The following is a 19813-nucleotide window of genomic DNA, read 5'->3' as shown; positions in this document are numbered from 1 at the left end:
TTGTTAACATCCTATCGGTCCGTGAATTCTCATTTTCCATAAAAGCACACTGATTTAAAGGCTCGATGGAGCATTCAATTAATGGCACTTGACTTCTTTGCCGCCTTACAGTTTGACTTTATCGTCTGCATGTTAAAAACCTAAACAACAAACCGTGAAAGATTGTCGACGTGCACGATTACGTCAAGGATTATATGCACTGCCGCATAGCACTGACCGAACATTCATTTCGCTTTTGTCAAAGGATAAATACGACAAGATGGTAAAGTAATAGATAACATATTATTTATTTCAATGTATGAACTGCTCTCATGAGAGAGGAAGGTTTAGTCTGTTCAGTGGGCACAATATGCTGTTTAGGATATACGATATGCAAACTTGATAGTATGTTGTCATTTCTATGGCTATTGGGTTTTACTTTTTGCTTTGTGAGTGTCATCAAAATACATCGTTCTATTTGATGACACTTACTTATACATATATTGACTGGCCATGAGAGTAACAGCATAGTACGTTTGTTGCCCGAGGGCCTGATAGTCGCCCCTAAACACTGTCTGTTTCACTGTAGGCCTGCAGGGAAACAGACTGTTGTGGGCCACACTCTGGCCCGAGGGAAAACAAAGGTAATGCTGTTACCCTTATGGCCGGTCAATATGTGTTTTACAACTCACGTCATCCAATTTTCTCGTCAAAAATGAAAAGTTCTTCACCTATCGTCTCTTTTCTCAGTCGCAGACGACACTCAAGCGTCAACTTCTCCACACGTTCCATAACGTGCGCACGCGAAGGCGGCATTTGTCAAACTGCCCCAGCCGACAGTTTTTCCGAACAGTTTGGGAACTGTTGACTGGTAACCTTCTCTTTGCATATATCAGCGTCAAAGTGATGCATGCCATGTTACCGTAAATTAACGAGTCATAAAAGAGAGTTTGGACGAGGTGTGTTACAAAAGTTATTGAGTTTCACAGAGGTATGGAACAATGCTGGGTCTCAATTTTTCACAGATACTTTTTCTAACGGCGTAAATATTTAATATTTTATCTCAGAATGACATGCGGTTTTCAAGGCCGTTAAAACATTGAACAAGTCCTATTTTTTCCTAAATAAACATGTAAAACTCTTCATTGAAAAGACCACAGTAGAACTAAGTTTTTGGCAATTTTCCAAGTGAGAAGAATGAAAGTCGACGATCTTCTCGATCGCAAAATCCTTGATGGGCAAAAGCAATGTCACTTAAACATTATAAACGGATAACTTTTGAATATGTATTCTGTAACCCTGAGGGATCGAAGGTTGCTTATTCACAGTTATGAAACGAGCCAAGCATACCTTCTTCTATATTTTTCCATTCATGCCTTTAAAGAATGTGGACCATCGGATGTAATACGAAATAATTACCATGTAGCTACCTTGTCCTGGTAATTAACATTAAATTTCTTGTAAATAGAACAATGCTTTATGAATGAAATAAACAATAATAAACATGCAATGGTTACAGTTGCAGAATTAATCTCGTAAGTAACAATAACAGGACTTGATTTATTACTGGTGTACTGTATTTTCCGAACTCTTGGAATCAACGGTTACTGCCACAAAATAGTCCATATACACCGGTACTTGTATTGACTATTATGACCAGGCCACGAAATATAGAGTTGTATTCAATTGCAGTTAAAATCGGCGGAAGTGCAAGAAATGATACCAGGTCGCGTAAATTCTAACCTAGATCTACTATTGTCATAATGTTAAATGACGTGGTTAAGAATGATTTATCGCATTGCCTCAACATTTCCAACATATACTAACCGTTGACGTCACATGATTTTATGTTTAAATAAAGTCTTTTTCGGCAATAATAATGCCCTACAGAAAGCTCTTGCTAGGCAAAGATATTTATGACCACTTCGCGACAGTGTATATTATTTGCGGGGTCTGAATTATTTACGGGACGGGTGAAATCATCCAATACATATTTTACTCCTTTTATACGGTGATATGAAATATCTGAAGATAAGTTACCAGATGTGTTGTTGTGCAAAGTGTTGTTTTTGTTGAATTTTAATTTTTTTTACTTGTGTATTTTTCTTTTAGATGCGATTTTTTTTCATTTTTCTTGCGTATTTTACATTTTTATAACAGTGTAATTTTATAGCGTCTTTGATCACTTTTAATCACAGTGGATGTAGACGCTTTATAAATAAATTATTATTATTATTATTATTATTATTATTATTATTATTATTATCATCATCATTATTATTATTATTATTAAAATAGATCTAATTACACATTCCAGTCGAAAAGCGTATTTTCATTAGATAGGAATGCAATGGTTGTCGCATCTCACAGGGAATGCTAAGTTCGAATTGAAACTGCATATCTAAAGTATTTGGAACCTTTTTTTATGGATTTCACATATTGAAATTTTATACGCCTAAGCTTACTGGACACACATACTGCGCTGGTCCCATTAAGGTAGTATGAGCCTCGAAAGTGAAAACCTTAAACTTTTGCTCAAACTTTCCTCAAGGACTTTTTCAACCATTCTCTTTCAAAATCAGGATTAAAAATATTGGTCACCGTGCAAATTTTAGTACAGTCCCTAGAGAAACAAATAACCCAAGATTTGCCAATATATTGAAATTCAAAATGGCCACCATTCCTGTGTTAACTCTACAGAAAAAATAAAATTTCGAATTTCAGAAAAGCTAGGCCGGTAAAAACTTTCTCTTTGCCAACAGGTTTAAAATGAACCCCACAAAAGGTAGATCACAAAAGAATTGTAAAAGTTTGAGAGTTCGAATATCTGTCCCCGAGACGCATTATACCTTAATGCATTTTGTTTTGGGTCCATTTGGGTGCTATGGCTCTATCATTGCACCAATTTAAATCAATTTTCTGAAAGCATTTGTTTTTGTTTCTAGGAATCGTTTTGGCAACGACACGATGGCCGTGACGACGACGCCCTTCAAGCGTTCCAGTCGGTGCTGCTATTATCACCGAAGTCCTTCATCGGTCCAGAGTACTATCAGTTCCTCGAAGACGTGAGAGTCAAAATGGCGGATCCGCCCTTCTCGACTGAACTCTACAATGTCTCTGAGGTAAAATGCAAAAACTGCGGCTGCCTGACCGTGCAAAGTAAGGGTCGGGTTAACAAATACCCCTAAGACAATAGCAAAGAATCGTTTAAACGAGCCCGTTCTTCTAACAGAAACACCTACACAGGCGTCTTTCTGAGAAGAGTCTTTTTTAGTTTGGGTAATCGTTGAAATCGCGCCAGCATTAAATAAATGCACAAATGATTGACAAGTTCGTTTCATAACTTTATGATGTAGTAAGAGCAACATTATAGGTATATATTATTTTAAATGTCAGTACATATATTATTTTAAATGTTCATTATATATATATATATATATATATATATATATATATATATATATATATATATATATATATATATATATATATATATATATATATATATATATATATATATGGTATATGTATGTTCACATGGGTGGATATATATGGAGAACGAATAGGATATGGACGTTGAATTTACCACATATCTCTATTTAAAGTTAGCACAGAAGACCTTACATTGTATGACGAAATATAGAATAATTCCATTCGGGGAGTAATATGAAGTTGTTGAAGAAGGAATTAAGATAATAACGGTCAACTAATTGCGTATTTTCGCTGTGAGCCTCGTTAACAGAGAACGGACGTGAAGCGCATTTTACGCATTTGACGCATGGATGAATCATATTGTACCGACAACGGTCTTACATAGCGCCATTAGCTCAGTCTAATAATTCGATTGCTTCAATCGTATTGTTAATAAAGAGAATTTCACGTGTCGCTTATTCACGATCTAATATAACTTTGACTCAATATGTCCGTCTTTTGTAAAGCTTAAACAACGGTATGTCTTATTCTGTTAGTGACGTACAATCCACTTTGGACCACAATGGATCGAATTTCCAGTAAATATTTACTGCATTTTACGCCTGTCGCTATTAAGTTTTCAATGTCGTCAGTTTCTTAAAATCGTTAAGCCAATGAGAGCATATTGAGTTGTGAATATCTGATAAGGCTTAGGTGCCAATTATGTTGGTTGTTTTTCTTCTGTCATAATTGCTTGAGTTTATCTCATATTCTGTTATATATAATTAAATCTATCTTTCTGACTTGTACAAATTGATAAGACCCTATGTGCGTCAATTTGAGACACCCATTGTTGGTGAACGCTAAGTAGATTTACAGCCACGGTGGACTGGGGTTCAATTAAACTCCGCGTAGGAAAGAAGCTGGTCGTTTGAAAGCCGCAGTAAATTACCCTAAGGATAGCTTTCAATCTATTTTAAGGTGATATCGAAGGTTTGGTTCAAATTGAAAGGCAACGGTTGCTAAGGTGAACGTGCAATATCCACGAAAATATGAATTTTGTGATATGTCATTCGGAAGCGAACACACCATGATGTATCTTGTACGCGCGGTTGCTAGCTATCTACGCGTGGCATCATAGATATGTATATTAGTTCAACATATTTTGGCGATGCTTAAGCTACTGCGAATTTCATCAAAGAAATATGAAAATCTCGAAGATCATAACCAATAATTGCCTCTTTGTTCGCGATCATGGATTTGGGCCACCGTTCCAGTGAAATCACGCTTTTATAACAGTACATATCTACTGTGATAATTTCTTTTGCAGACAATGGGACATTTTTCACAACCCATAATTGTCCGCGTTTTCCAAGGTTGCGTATAAATTTCTGCCAAAGGTATGGGTGCTAATTTACACTGAAATTATCTCGGCCAAAACGTATACGAAAAAGCTGGTACAAATTTGCACTTGCAAGAGACAGTGCGCGTACGTTGATAATGATTTTTAAACATTCGAAAGAATTTATACACGGAAACATTTAACTTTCCTAAATTCAAATCGAGGATACAAATCAGCATGCTTTTCCTCTTTTTGAGAAAAGTAAATCACATCAGCACTAGTGATATTTGAAATTCAAATGACCGTCAAGTAAACTTCCTGGGGAAAAAACAAATGTCGATTCCTACAAAAATAAAACGAACAAACTCTCTTTACTCGCATCAAGCTCTTATTTTAAGATTCTAACTTCATCAAGGAACTTCGCATCAGAGAAACAACGCTTCGATATGGTAAAGGTCCTTGGTTTTGAAACATTAGAGTGTCGTTATAACGTTTGTCTTACTACACAAACTGTTCGGCTGAAGCTGTACAAAGCGTTGCAGCACAATGACAGAAAATGGAGAGAGTCGAGCGACACGCAAAGTGTTTAGCGGCGAAAAAGTTTGATGTTGATCATACTCTGGGTATATTTAGACAGCTGAGAGCGTACATAATCTCACCAACCGTTAACACTCTAGTTTACTTGCTTTATTCGAAAGAAGAAATTAACGCGACAAATACAAATTGAAACATTTTATCTTACACTTGACACAAATTGAGTCAGAAAAACGTAGTAATCTCTTCAACATTGTCCCATTTTGTCGAGTAGGAAATTGGGGATTAAGAGTACAAAAGCTTTTGAATCTGCCATTCTGAACCACTGGTGAACCCGCGAAAGCTTTTCAAATCGTAAACAGAAATGAATCGATCGTACGACGTTCTCACAAACATAATCAGTAATATGCCAACACAAATATAGTCGTAAGCAAGCTCATTTACAAGATTTTAGGTGAAGATTCTTTTGATCCAAAATATATTTTTAAAGCTAAAAATCCACCACGTTTCTCATCCCTGTCCTCCGTTATAAAATATCCCATAGAACTGTTCGGGATGAAAAGAAGTCTCAGTATTATCCTTTGTCATCAAATGTTTTATCTGATATAAAATTTTGCGCTCGCCTGTAAAAATGTAATCCGTCAATAACCATTGCAAGAATGCTTCGTATCATGAGAATATTCGCGATACGTCTACAAAAGCATCCACAAATTTGGTGCAATAACAAATTGAGCCATAAAATTAACATCTCAGACATCAGTCACTGTAGTACGGCTGATTTACAAGGTGTTTCCTCCGAAAAAGTTCGCCGAAATGATGTGACCTTAAGCTTTCTCCTCTACACATAATGGTAGTTTCAAGATGAGTGGATGGATGGATGGATGGATGGATGGATGGATGGATGGATGGATGGATGGATGGATGGATGGATGGATGGATGGATGGATGGATGGATGGATGGACGGATAGATAGATAGATAGATAGATAGATAGATAGATAGATAGATAGATAGATAGATCGATCGATCGATCGATCGATCGATAGATAGATAGATAGATACATAGATATAGATAGATACATAGGTACATAGATACATACATAGATACATAGACTGATTGATTAATTGATTGACTAATTGATTGATTGATTGACCTTGTGATCGATTGATGTTATGTTCTCGTGGTTTTATGATTTACAGGTTGATGGTATTGGTGCCAGCTATCTCTATGATGCCGTCTACGCCTATGCGTATTCACTTGACACTATGCTGCAGAATGGTCTTACAGCCACCGATGGGCGGGCCTTTGTGCGGGCATTGTCAAATACATCGTTTGATGGTGATTACTTTGCACTTTGTATCCCCGTTTCCGAATAAGCAATGTAATTGATCCCAGCTGCAAGAGTCGCCTGTTTTCTAATATTCGAAACCGTTCACTAAAATACTGATGACGTCTCCAGGCCACGGTACCTGGGCAGTGTAATCTTTCTACGTAGATTTGTCATCCTTAAAAGTATATCAACCTTTTTAGCGTGTCGCCTACTGCTTGAGGAGTGCTCTGAAATTGTGGAAGGCACTTTAGAAAGAAAAACCGGAAATTTCGCTTACAAAGGCTTCCGATTTCGATTCAGTGATCTCATCCGGTGTTCACAAATGCGGATCTGATACCCCTTGTGAGATGAACCACATTGCTCGCCTTGATCAGAGAAAACAGATAAGTCTGAATGCTGTCCCACAAGCCGTGATAACGCCGCAGAAGAGTCAACGTTTTCAATTGGATTCCGCAAGTTCCACCGTCGATTTTATCAAAGTGCGTCTAGTCGTGTCTGATTTTTTATCGTTTGTCTCCACTGAGTCTCCCTTCAAAACTTGTCGATTCAGTATTAGAGATGTGCCGCTGAAATGAAACGGAAAATATCTCTTTGAAGTCATTCTGTGTTTTCGCAAATAATAAAGTACTAACTTTTAGAGACTACTGTTATATGATGACGTCGTGTTTGGCATTTTAAACTACATGTACGTAGTTTCATGAAAACATGGCGTCGACTTACACATCATGGAAACATTTGACTGATTAATTGATTGGTTTGGTTTCACAGGTATTACAGGTCACATAACATTTGACGGTAACGGCGATCGACGACAAGACTACGGTCTGTACGATTTCCAAGAAGGCTCGTTCCGGGAAGTCGGCGTCTTCGACGCGCAACTCCAGGAGTTCACCCTCTTTCCCGAACCGGAAATAACGTGGCCGGATGGGAGGTCGACGCCACCTTCCGATGAGCCGAAATGTGGGTTTGACGGCACCTTGTGTGTCTACACAAACGAAGGTAGGACATCGCTACGTGTTTGATTCACGATAAAGAGGTATCGTACCTGTAACTTTAGAAAATGTCTTCCTTATTTTTGGACATTTCGTTCGTTATTCTCCCTAATATAAAGTATTTTAAATACAAACATCACAAGCCTTGCAAACACATTGCAACGTGTACGAGATGCAATGTTGTTGTTGAAAAATAAATTCTAGTCCGGACCAATATTCAATCTTTAACGATAATATTGTCCATTACACACAGGGGGCGGTATCTCCAAGCTGAACACCGGGCAACAGGGCACCAAGGAATAGCAACATGATTTGGGGAGTGGGAAAAGAAACACTGTATTCAAATAGATAGAACGAAAAATGCTGGAATTATCAGAAGTTGTAACTGGTGGAAAGTTAGTGGAGTATGTGAAGGTCAAAGTTCTTGCTAGGTCACACGCCCTGGAGCAAAGTAGTCCCATCCACATGCTCCTATCAGCTCGGAATTCTAGGTAATGGGGTCACATTTTGTGAATGGTATTAACCTTTGTCTGGAGATTAAGAAGAGGTGAAATAAAATAGGTTTTTAATTTCCCTATTGAAAACCAACAAAAAGTTGTATTGATAGAGATTTGTCCCAAGGGAATCGTCTTCTGTCCCTTAACCTTTGTAAGTTTAGTTTTTGAAATCGTTTAGATAATGCCATCACTATATCTGTCAATGACGTGATGCCAGAGGTCGTTGCATGTTAAGCGTTTCGGTGAAAAGTCTGTCTTTGACATGTAACATGTGGTAGTGATTTTAGATTGATGTGAAATGAGCTTAGTGCGGTCGGATTCGACAAAAGACGCTAACCTTGGCCAATTGAAAGCAGAATGAAGAACACTCGCTGCATGTACTGTCACAGACTGTGTTGTCGCTAAGCTCCCCACTAGTGGGACATGAACGAAAGCTTTTAAGTTGCCAATTTACGGGGGAAGCATGGTAGCCGGCGAGACGCCAGACTGTGGCTATACAAGTCGACGGCCGTCACCAATAACATCTCTGTTGGACCAAGTTATTGGTTCGAATACTGAGATGAAAAAAGGTATATTACTCATAAGTGATTTCTATTTCAGTGTAAGGTCATGAACTCTTGATTTACACAACTGTACAGCCATTAAATGAATATAAGCATAAATATCTCCTTATTGAAAACATGTTCCGTGCAGTAATGAAATTAATCTGATATATGGTTGTAGTTCCGTTTCATATTTGAAACCGGCCTACGTGAAATGAGGTTTTGATCGGCGCTTCTGAAATTTAACCAGGAGGTAACGATCCGATTATGTACGCTGCTCGCATTTCAAATTCATTTCAGATTTAATTTAAAGCGGCGATCAGAAATACTCATTTCGGGGGAATAGTGCAAAAGATACTGGGAGATTAATTTTAAGAGATTGAAAACATGGACTGACTGAAATAAAATGATGTAAACTTACACTTATGCAGTCTTTCAATTCTATTTCGCATGTTTCTAATGTGCATAGTAGGTTGCAGATGTTAAGATAGTATGCGCCCCGATATTGGAATAAACATTCGCTCAAACTTTCCGTAAAGAAACTTTGAAACATTCCGGTTCGAAATCTAGAATAGAAGTCTGGGGTTACCCCACAAAATTTGGTATTAGAGAAACAAATTACCAAAGATTTACCGATGCTTGAAATTCAAAATGGCTTCCACCCCTGTGTTCACTCTATGGAGGAATGTAAAATTTTCGATTTTCACAATAATAAGATCGTGAAAACTTTATTTACTCCACGAGCTTCAAAATAAGCCTCTACAAGTGATAGACCATAAATGTACTGTAAAACGCTGAGAGTCCGAATATGTCCTGGAGACGCATTGTACCGTAAATGTCCCCTATAACTGAGTGTGAGGAAAGAAGCGGCAATTCGATTTTCCGATTTGATACTGACCTTCCGATCTGCGCCGGAAACGACGTCTCGAATTCTGTAAATCTAGTTCAGTGTGTCAAGGTGATACTTCAACAAAGAGCAAGACAAGATGAGAACACACTTCACCGATAAAAGTAATGTAATTAACGTCATGATTTGACGCTCAGACAGAGTCTTGACAGACCGACGAGAAATATACGAAAGACAGAAGAGAAACACAGATGACAGAAGTCAATGGGAATGGGCGACCTTTGACCTAGATGTGCCACTCACTCTCTCATCATCAGTCCCAACAGTTTCCGTCACCTTGACAACATGTCTCTCGAGAAAACAACAAAATTCATATTCTTCTGGCTGCGATATAGAGCCGTGACATTGTTAGTGCTGTCAGAGTAACGAGTCACTGCCTATGGTGTCCAATCCATGCCAAAATTACTACTTTGATTTTACAACACAACATGCCATTCCGAATTCTATTTTACAATTCAACATGCTATTTCACAACTCAACATGCTATTTGACAACACATCATGGACTTCCAAATCCTATTTTACAACTCAACATGCTCTTCATTTGACAATTCAACATGCTATTTCACAACTCAACATGCTATTTGACAACACATCATGGACTTCCAAATCCTATTTTACAACTCAACATGCTCTTCCCAATTTCATTTGACAACACATCATGGACTTCCAAATCCTATTTACAACTCAACATGCTCTTCCCAATTTCATTTGACAATTCAACATGCTATTTCACAACTCAACATGCTATTTGACAACACATCATGGACTTCCAAATCCTATTTCACAATTCAACATCCATTCTAAAGCTAGCTCTGCGGAGCAGGGCAGTGTTACTGGCTATCGAACAAGATTCAAAATGGCGGACGCGAAATGGTCCCCTCGCACAGAGAGAGAAATGCGAACTTTGCACAAGTCTAAAAACGCAGCTTAGTACATTGTGTATCTAAACAAAATGAGCGTGCTCGAAAACTAGGATCGATCACGATTATAAATTAAAAATTGCCTGTTTTTGGAAAAGAAACTGCGCGCTGCAATCAGCAGTTTTGTCTATTGTGCACCGTGCGTGGGAGGCTTATCGTGAAAGACCGAGATTTACTATATGGCGCATCTGATACGGATATGGTCCCATCGCATAGAGAGATGAAAATAGGCTTTGTCTAAGTTCAAAAGCACAGCTTAGCTCATCGTGCATCTAGACAAGTTGAGCGTGCTCAAAATAGGAGATCGATCACGATTTTGGGTGAAAAAAACCCGATTGTTTTCGGTGGAGAAACTGCGCGTTGCAACCAGTGGTTGGTTTTGCCTATGGCGGTCAGCAGGGCTGTGGTGGGAGGCCTTTAGCCGCATATGTGGCCCAAAATGAACCAACGATTTTAATGAGCACGCTAAACGACCGGTCGTACGACTCAATTTTCGTCGTGGGTTTTTTGTAATATGCGCCGTTCGAGTTGGTCATGACCGTTTTAAACACGCATGCGTGACATGGTAATTCCCACCCGGATATGTTGTAATTCTTTCCGACACCAGAAGTTGGACGAATTTTCACTGACTTTTCTTTCAAAACCTGCAGTGGCGTTGTGCCGGTCGCAGGTCGTGCGTGGCTTTCAGGAGAGATTTTTTTGCATGTTTCTTCACGACCGGTCGACATTTTAACTAGCATTTCTTCTCCATGAATGGTTGCTGGTCGCAGCTTTATATAAATATGGATATAAAGTTACATGATATAAAGTTGAATTTTCTTGTATTTCTCCACTGCTTCAGCTACTATTCGTCACCAGTTTCATCTTCGCAATCCGCAATAATGGATGTAGCGCATGAGTACAGCTGGCAATGTTTTATGGGTCGAAGGTTAGCCTGCAATGTGCAGATGGCCTAAAAGCATGGTTACCTATGTACAGCCTGATGAGTGATTCCTGGAGATTCCAACATCACCGACAAATTCGCATTTTATTATTACTTTCTGGGAAACCTTTTCATAATTTGTTTACCATCTGATTTTTTAGACGTTTCATACTTCGACTCGGACAATTTGCGCATATTGTATGCTGTACGTATCATGCCTAAATCATCAAGTCATACAATACTTTCACAGTGTATGACCGTATCGACATTGAAAAAATGATTCGGGATAAAACGGGGTATTTTTTCAAAAGTTTTTCCTTCGCGCGACCGGTCGTAGGGTCGTTGCGATAAATGTCGGGAGAAATAGAATATTTTTTCAAAGTTTTTCCTTCACGACCGGTTGTGGGGTCGTGGCCATGGACACTGAGAGAAAATGAAGTATATGTTCGACGATTTTCCTTCACGACCGGTCGTTGGGTCGTGGCCGTGCACATGGAGAGAAGATGAAGTATATTTTCAAAGTTTTTCATTCACGACCGGTCATGGGGTCGTGGCGATGCATGTCGGGAGAAAATAAAGCAGTTTTTCAAAGTGTTTTCCTACAAGACCGGTCGTGGGGTCGTGGCGATGCATGTCGGGAGAAAATAAAGCAGTTTTTCAAAGTGTTTTCCTACAAGACCGGTCGTGGGGTCGTGGCGATGTATTTCGGGAGAAAATAAAGCAGTTTTTCAAAGTTTTTCCTACAAGACCGGTCGTGGGGTCGTGGCGATGCATGTCGGGAGAAAATAAAGCAGTTTTTCCTTCACGACCGGTCGTGGGGTTGTGCACATGCACATGAAAAGAGCTCGAGTGTACGTTGGCATACATCGTGTCAAAGAATGATAGTGTCCTTGTAGCGTTTCTAATGACATCTACATTACGAAACAGCCACAACACAACATTTCTGTTAGTTGAATTTTTTTGTCAACGACAACATCACGACTAATAAACATAAACAACAATACAGATAACAACAACTAGATTTCTTGGTTTTTATGGTTTTAACATTGAAATAAGAATAGGCAGAGGTCATAGCCTGCCTGCCAGGACATCGTCATAAACCACGCGCCTCTTTACGGCAACAGCTCAGCTCTACCCGTTAAGAGATTTTTGATTTTCTTGATTTTTGCGTAGGTCAGCGGAGCGGAAATTATTGCTCTGGCTCGAGAGAATGTGCCAGGATTGCTAGTCTCGTCTGATTAGCATGGCGACCAGCGCGGCCTCTCACTTTGTAGGGAAATCAGATCGTTAATTTTGACACCTACCATAACGCAAGCATTTAAAGATTTAGAAAGTACCCATTTCGATAAAGCTTATATGGAATTACCTCTCTTTAATTCTGAATTGTGCTATCTTTCTGGTTTTGCAGTAAATTGCCCAGAACCCGGCTGATGAATTTAGATAGATAGATAGATAGATAGATAGATAGATAGATAGATAGATAGATAGATAGATAGATAGAAATACTTTATTGTCCATAAAAACATGGAAAATTGTCTTTAAACATCAGGACCGCTATAAAAACACCAAATACGGACAACACCATACAAAACAATACAATAGTTACAGACAGACACAGCACTATATTAAAAGTTCCTACTTAAAATGGTGTTTGCTCTGGTTCTCCGGATGGAATCAGACATATTCATATTTAAAACAGCAACTGCTGACGGTATAAATGACTTCTTAAAAAGATTCTTCCTAGCCCTGGGCAAAAGTAGACGGCGCCCCGAAGGCAGATATTGAAACTTGTCATTCAATGGGTGAGATTTATCACCAAGAATGGATAAACCTTTCCTACGAAGAGCATAAGTATACAGTTCTCCAAGATCTTTTAACTTTGTCCCGACAAGTCGACTACATATGTTTACAATTTTCGTTAGTCGCATTCTCTCTTTAACAGAAATTTGACCAAACCATGTGACAATGTTATAAGCTAGAATACTTTCAATACAGCAACAATACACAGAAACAAGGATGTGATTGATAACATTGAAACTCTTTAGCTTCCTCAGAATAAATATTCGTTGGTGAGCTTTCTTATAAATTTTGTCTGTATTCTCTTTGAAACTTAACTTCTGGTCTACTATGGACCCTAGATATTGAAAGGATGATACTATTTCAACCTGTTGGTTGTCAATGGTAACAGATTCTACTTTAGTGTAAAGACCCACAATACAGTTGTTAACAATCGATATCACAGATATGATTTTTATATTATCTTATATCTCGAATTACTTTACGATGCCAAACTTCAGTGAAAGAAAAACATATGATGAACAGAACAAAAAGTTATAAAATAAAAAAGTTACTTCATTTACTGGCCACGATTATACCCTTCAGATCTCCCCTTCCCCCCCCCTTTCTTGACCAAAGAATCATAGTATATCTGATGCAGACTAAAATAAAAATGTTTCAGAATTTTGACGGATTTTTTTTCCTTTTACCTAAGTGCGTCATCTGTTTTTCTCAAGTTTCTTTGGCTGATTATTTTTATTGAAATTTGTGGGGAATTTTTTTCCGAAAATTTCCACTCCCCAATGGTCCACCCCTTGCCGGCTAAAGGCCTCCCACCACAGCCCTGCTGACCGCCATAGGCAAAACCAACCACTGGTTGCAACACGCAGTTTCTCCACCGAAAACAATCGGTTTTTTTCACCCAAAATCGTGATCGATCTCCTATTTTGAGCACGCTCAACTTGTCTAGATGCACGATGAGCTAAGCTGTGCTTTTGAACTTAGACAAAGCCTATTTTCATCTCTCTATGCGATGGGACCATATCCGTATCAGATGCGCCATATAGTAAATCTCGGTCTTTCACGATAAGCCTCCCACGCACGGTGCACAATAGACAAAACTGCTGATGCATCGCGCAGCAGTAGTAAAGTAAACGTGGGCAACTGGGATGAAGTAAGAATTTACACCCCATTTTATTCATTATCTACATGAAGCGAAGGAAAATTTAACCATCCATGTAACTAAAGTGTGACCCTGACCTATATATGAACTCACTCACGCGCAGCAGTGCATTGTCCTGTACTAAGCGGGGAAATTCCCTGCTGAGCATGTATAAACATGTACGGGAAATTCCGTGTGAGTCATCACCATCAAACTAGCCTATATAAAGGAGCCCCGTTGTCAGTCCGGCCGGCCGGTTGCGGAGTCTAGCTGATGTTGAACACGAAGTTCCTATCGGTACGAACTAAATTTCATATCCATTCAATCCATAATGTCTTAAATATCTTTCCAGAGGTGGACTAAATCCTTCTTGTTTTTGAATTTCTAGCGCCTGATGAAATATGTCCTGAATAAGTTCTGACCCCGGAGCCTCCTCGTTCCGAAGGGTTGCGCCTTTTTCTTGTATTTGTGTAAGCAGCTGTTTATATTGAACATAATAATGCTTATATTTCTCTCGTCTCTTTGCTACACCAGTTTTCCCTTGTATCACATCAATAACAACACCTGGTATAGGAGTTAAGGCTAACAGTACCGGAACTGTTGGAATTGCTGCTATTACAGCAGAGCTTACAAGAATTCCCTTAGTAATATTGAGAACCATATCAATTCGACCCATTAATTTATAACTTCGTCGATATGCAGCACTTGTTCTTTCTATGTAATCAGCCAATTGTTCAACGCTTTCAACAACTGAGATGTGCATTTTTACTGTATATGTAAGGGGGGATAAAAAATAATTGTAGTAATATAGAAATACAATATGGCAGAAGGAGGAGAAGAAAATATAGCACTCCAGGATTTCGATGATGCAAATGTAAATGACGATGATGATGCTACTGCTGAAACAACTTTTTCCTATGATGATGATACCTTTGCAGAAGCCGGTCCTTCCCAGGCTGGCTCACGCGATAGCCCGCAGGTGGATCCTTCGACTAGACATAGAGTAGAACTTACAAAGCAAGAGGCTGAACGACTCTTAAACAAATATAAGATTACTAATACGGATGCACGAAACGAATTTATTTTAAATTCTAAGATTGAAGGTGGTGAACTTTATTATAAAGAAATCAGAGTTACAACAGATAAAAGAAGTAGATTTTTAGAGAAATCTACGTTAAAAAAGAGGGCAGGAGGTTCTGAATTTATAAATAAAGTATACGGATGGAGTGGAGTCGAAAGCGCAGAGCCCGAATATGTGAGTCGTACATTGTATTCTGTAGATGTGAAAAATGATAAAATACTGGCTGAGAAGATGACGCCAGAAGACATGGGTATATACAAAGATGAACTGACAGAGTTACGGCAAGATGCCTCTGGTAATGCAGATAAAATACAAGCTTTTGAAAATAAAATCGAACAATGGAACAATCTAAACCCAGAATATAGAGCTATTAATGATGAATTAAGGATTGCGAATATGCGTATTAGCGACCTTAACAACGAAAAAGTTAAAATAAGGCTATTGAAAAGAGAAGCTGAAAAACAGTTAAAGGAAATTCCTGAAGATCACACCCAAGGAAAAGAAAAAGCAAGAAACTACTAGCTGAACTCATAACAAGAGAAGCTAAAGTTGACAATCGAATTGAATACGAACATGGTAAGATCAGTGAGGCACGTGAAAGTCTGGCTACGACTAGGTCTCTTCGTGATGTAATTTCTGATCCAGAATTATCACTGAGACTGAAGCTGACAGAGTTATTTAAACGAAATGGTATTACAATTGCTGCAATACTGACTGCCCTTGGAATGACAATATCAACAATTGCCCTGGCTGTGACTAAAGGAGGAGGAGGAGCGGGAGCAGGGGGAGGAGGAGCAGGAACTGGCGGGTCTGGTTCAGGTCCGCCCAAAGTATATACAAAAGCGAAAGAAATTGTAAAGCAATTTGGCGAATGGTTAAAAACCTTGGCTGCAAAAAGTGCTGCTGCAATACCCGGTCTAATCGGTTCCCTCGTCAGTTTTCTATTAAAAACAGCAGGATCGGTTGTCGGATTTGTTGGAGAACAGCTATGGATATTTTTAACTGGTTTAACATTAGTCATTATAAATAAAATTATGTATTAATATATGACACCCCTACGGCATCGACATGTTTGGTGAAAAGAATATTGCAAAGTTTCTTTCTAAAAATAAAGACCTGTTTGGTTTCTCCGTCGAATTGGAATGGTGCAAACTTCGGCGGGTAAATCGACATATACTTCGAGCAAATCCAGGTGTCCGACTCAAGATGATAATCTATATCATAACATTTTAGCTTTCGTGAAGGAATGTCAAAAGACTAACTTCTTTAAGCGACTAGAATTCATAGCTGTATTCCAGGATACTAAGGATGACCAGGAGGCTCATCATCTCCAAGAATATTGGGTTCTTCGATTGATTCGCGACACAGGCAATCGATTTATCTTTCAGGCAGACGGAAATATTTACGTAAAGATGTGATTTTTTCTTCTAAGTCATTATATACACGAAGTGAAACTTAATTTTCTTTATAACATGTAATTTCTTTTTTTTCTTCTACTATATACATTACACGAAAATGGGGTACGATAGAACATTATCACCGACTTTCACCAACCGAATACCGAATGGAACGAAGTCAGAAAGAACTCATCATGTGATTGCTCATAATCCAAGTGAGGCAGATCCAGGCCAGACACTTATCATACGATGTCCGAAGTTAGAAAGCGGAGTACTCTTAGTTCCAGATACTTTCGACCTGGTTTTTGATCTCGAAGTAATGGGAGATGAATATACCGAGTAGTACAAAATGTTGCAAAAAATTTGGTGGAGCGTATGAAACTCACATTTGAGGGCCAGACACTTTTCGATTTGAATAAATATAACCTTATTGAATGTTATCGCGATCTCTTCAAACATAAAAAGGAGAGAACTAACATGACACTGTACGGAATTCAGAACGAAAATCTAAGAAAATTGAGAAGCGGTTCGACCGATGGAGATCAAAACGTCGTGGGCGATAAGTTACTTTTCGACACATATAAAACAAAATATGCTATTCGTCTCACTCACCCCTCATAACAGGTCATGGAGTTGCATATCCAAAAGCGTTAGGGAGTCATATTGAATGGGAAATTACGTTGGCACCCGCCCCCCAATTACTTGTCAGTAATCAGGTTGTTACAACCAATTATAAATTAAAAAACATTCAAATGGAATACGAGACAATTTCTGACCTCGATCTCGCGAGGTCAACTGCTGGTTATTACAACGGTGGAAAAAGTTACCTTTACGAGCATATACATTATTTTAGAACAATCCCATTCAAAGAATCGGACACAGTTATCAATGAAAATATAAATGTACCACGACGTAGCATTAGAGGTATCGCAATACTCTTCACTAAAAATCAGAATCAGACAGAACTGAACAGTGAACTTTTCTTTAACCCCTCCATTGAATCTGTGTCTGTAATGATTGAAGGCATTGCAAATAAAGTGTACGCTCAGAAGATGATACCAAGACAATTTTGGCGAGAGGTGCGACGGTATTTTGCTGAAGATAAAGATTGGTGTGAAATGACATAGATGAAGTTGATTATTTGAAGAATAAATTCTGTCTGTTTATTGATCTGCGTAGCTTTAAAGATATTGAATTTCATGGAAATGGTTTAAAAGTAATGAACACAAAGGACGGAATACAGCTTGAGATCCTGAAGAAAGATGCCTCGTGGGGTGGCGATGACGCTCACAATGATAATATATTTGCCCACATTTATGTTATCAGTGATGCCCTGGTCTCTATTGAAAATAGTAGATTAATGTCTTTACAATTTTAAACCGTAACCATGACCCGTCGTCCGTCCTATCGGCCATGTTTCTGCCAGCCATTCGCCTGTGTCTGGATTGTATAGCTGCACACGCTTGATATCATTTGGCGCCATCATGATTTTACTACGCTTTTCACTACGGATTTCTCCAGCCTTTTCCGTACAAACTGTACAAACTGTGCTGGCTCGGGCTTCTTCCCAGTTTCAAACAGATCTTTATAATCTTCAAAGTTCAAATGTTTTCTAACACAAACATCTTTCACCCCTTTATTTTTTTTCGTCTCCGAAGTTGGAGTTCGAAAAGCATACACTTTCGAGCGTATGCCGACAAAATCAAGAATAGGTTCACCATTCAACTCATCTTTAAATTTACCTATCACTTTTTTATTAATCTTCGGAAAGTTGGGGGCTATCGCACCGCTCATCCCACTAGTATCATATATAGACTTCTCACCATTCTTTTCAACATCTTCTCGGACTATATCATTGAAAGTTACGTCCGGGTCCGGGGAGGGTATTGGCACACTGTAAACAAAACTATCAGTATCCATGTAGGCTAATCGTATTCCAGGGAACTGGGCCCGAAAGTAATTGTAATGCGTCTCATACATAAGCAGCTTAGAAAGTTCCAGTACTGCGGCGCCGATGAAAACTGGTTTTACATATCTATGCTCATCCGTTTTCAGTTCCAGTAGGGCACTGTCGCAGGAATCGCCATCCTCTTCGGAAGTTATGAAAGTTATATGTTTCATCTTTGGATTATACTTCTGAATCTTTTTACGTCCACTATCCGTGCCGTTCCAGTCCGAAACAAATTTAAAGTCTCTGTACTTTCGAACATCTTCTATTGTCTTACCGAACATTGCATTATTCATCAGCTTATAGAAATTCTTTTCGAAATCTGTCCTCCCCTTTGCCCTCATTTTAGTGTTAAAGTCAATATATTCGCGAGACATGGAGCTTCATCGAAAGCAAGCACCCGATAAATCTTTTTCAATCTCATTCCCATCCGAAGATAGAATTCCAGCAACTTGTAGTGTAAGACGTATCTCTCTCTATCCATCACACTTGTAATCAGTCGACCGCCCTGCCTCGGAAATTCATAGTGATGCGGCGCTAATGGCAAATCGCTGTGTTCTTCATGTAATTCGGCTGGGTATTCTAAGTCTACTTCTAGAAAACTTGGTGGAAAGGTGGCGCCGGGTCCCCACGCTCCGCCGGCTCCGCCCCCTTCTTCCCACTCTTCCATCGTCATCCAATGAAGTCCGCCCGTAGGCATTGCCTGACTCATTGCCCAGCCGTAGAGATTGTTTGCATCGAGATATTTTATTTCGGTCACTGGCTTCTCTGGATCCCAGTTCCCGTAAGCAGGATGATTTGTCTGTAAATAATGAATATTACACTGGCTGATGCCGCCTCGAATTCCCCGTTGTACGAAATTCATCTGCTCATCATCTTGAATGAGTTTAAATTTATTACCTGTGTAAAGTAACATAGCATCCCATGTCAAGCCGGGCGCTGACATATAGTGGGCCGGATCTAACTTATATGCTTCTAAACATGTGTCACGGAAATTTTCGAATATATTCGCAAGAAGGAGAACGTCAGTCTCGCAATAGAATTCCATATAATCACGAATCGTCTTACATC

The 19813-nt window shown here is 38.9% G+C and overlaps 1 protein-coding gene across 1 annotated transcript in view; it reads left to right on the top strand.

The window, feature by feature from the left end:
* LOC139148211 (atrial natriuretic peptide receptor 1-like) overlaps positions 1–19813 on the top strand; it is a 282135-nt gene that overhangs the window by 45645 nt on the left and 216677 nt on the right. The window contains exons 3-5 of the mRNA XM_070719527.1: positions 2925–3101; positions 6466–6604; positions 7365–7595. Coding sequence (XP_070575628.1) covers positions 2925–3101; positions 6466–6604; positions 7365–7595 — 547 coding nt within the window. The remainder of the gene's footprint in view (positions 1–2924; positions 3102–6465; positions 6605–7364; positions 7596–19813) is intronic.

Source organism: Ptychodera flava, chromosome 13 (genome assembly GCF_041260155.1).
Source record: "Ptychodera flava strain L36383 chromosome 13, AS_Pfla_20210202, whole genome shotgun sequence".
NCBI classification, from domain to species: domain Eukaryota; kingdom Metazoa; phylum Hemichordata; class Enteropneusta; family Ptychoderidae; genus Ptychodera; species Ptychodera flava.
Note: the sequence above shows the minus strand (reverse complement) of the source record. Positions and strands in the feature narration are given on the sequence as shown.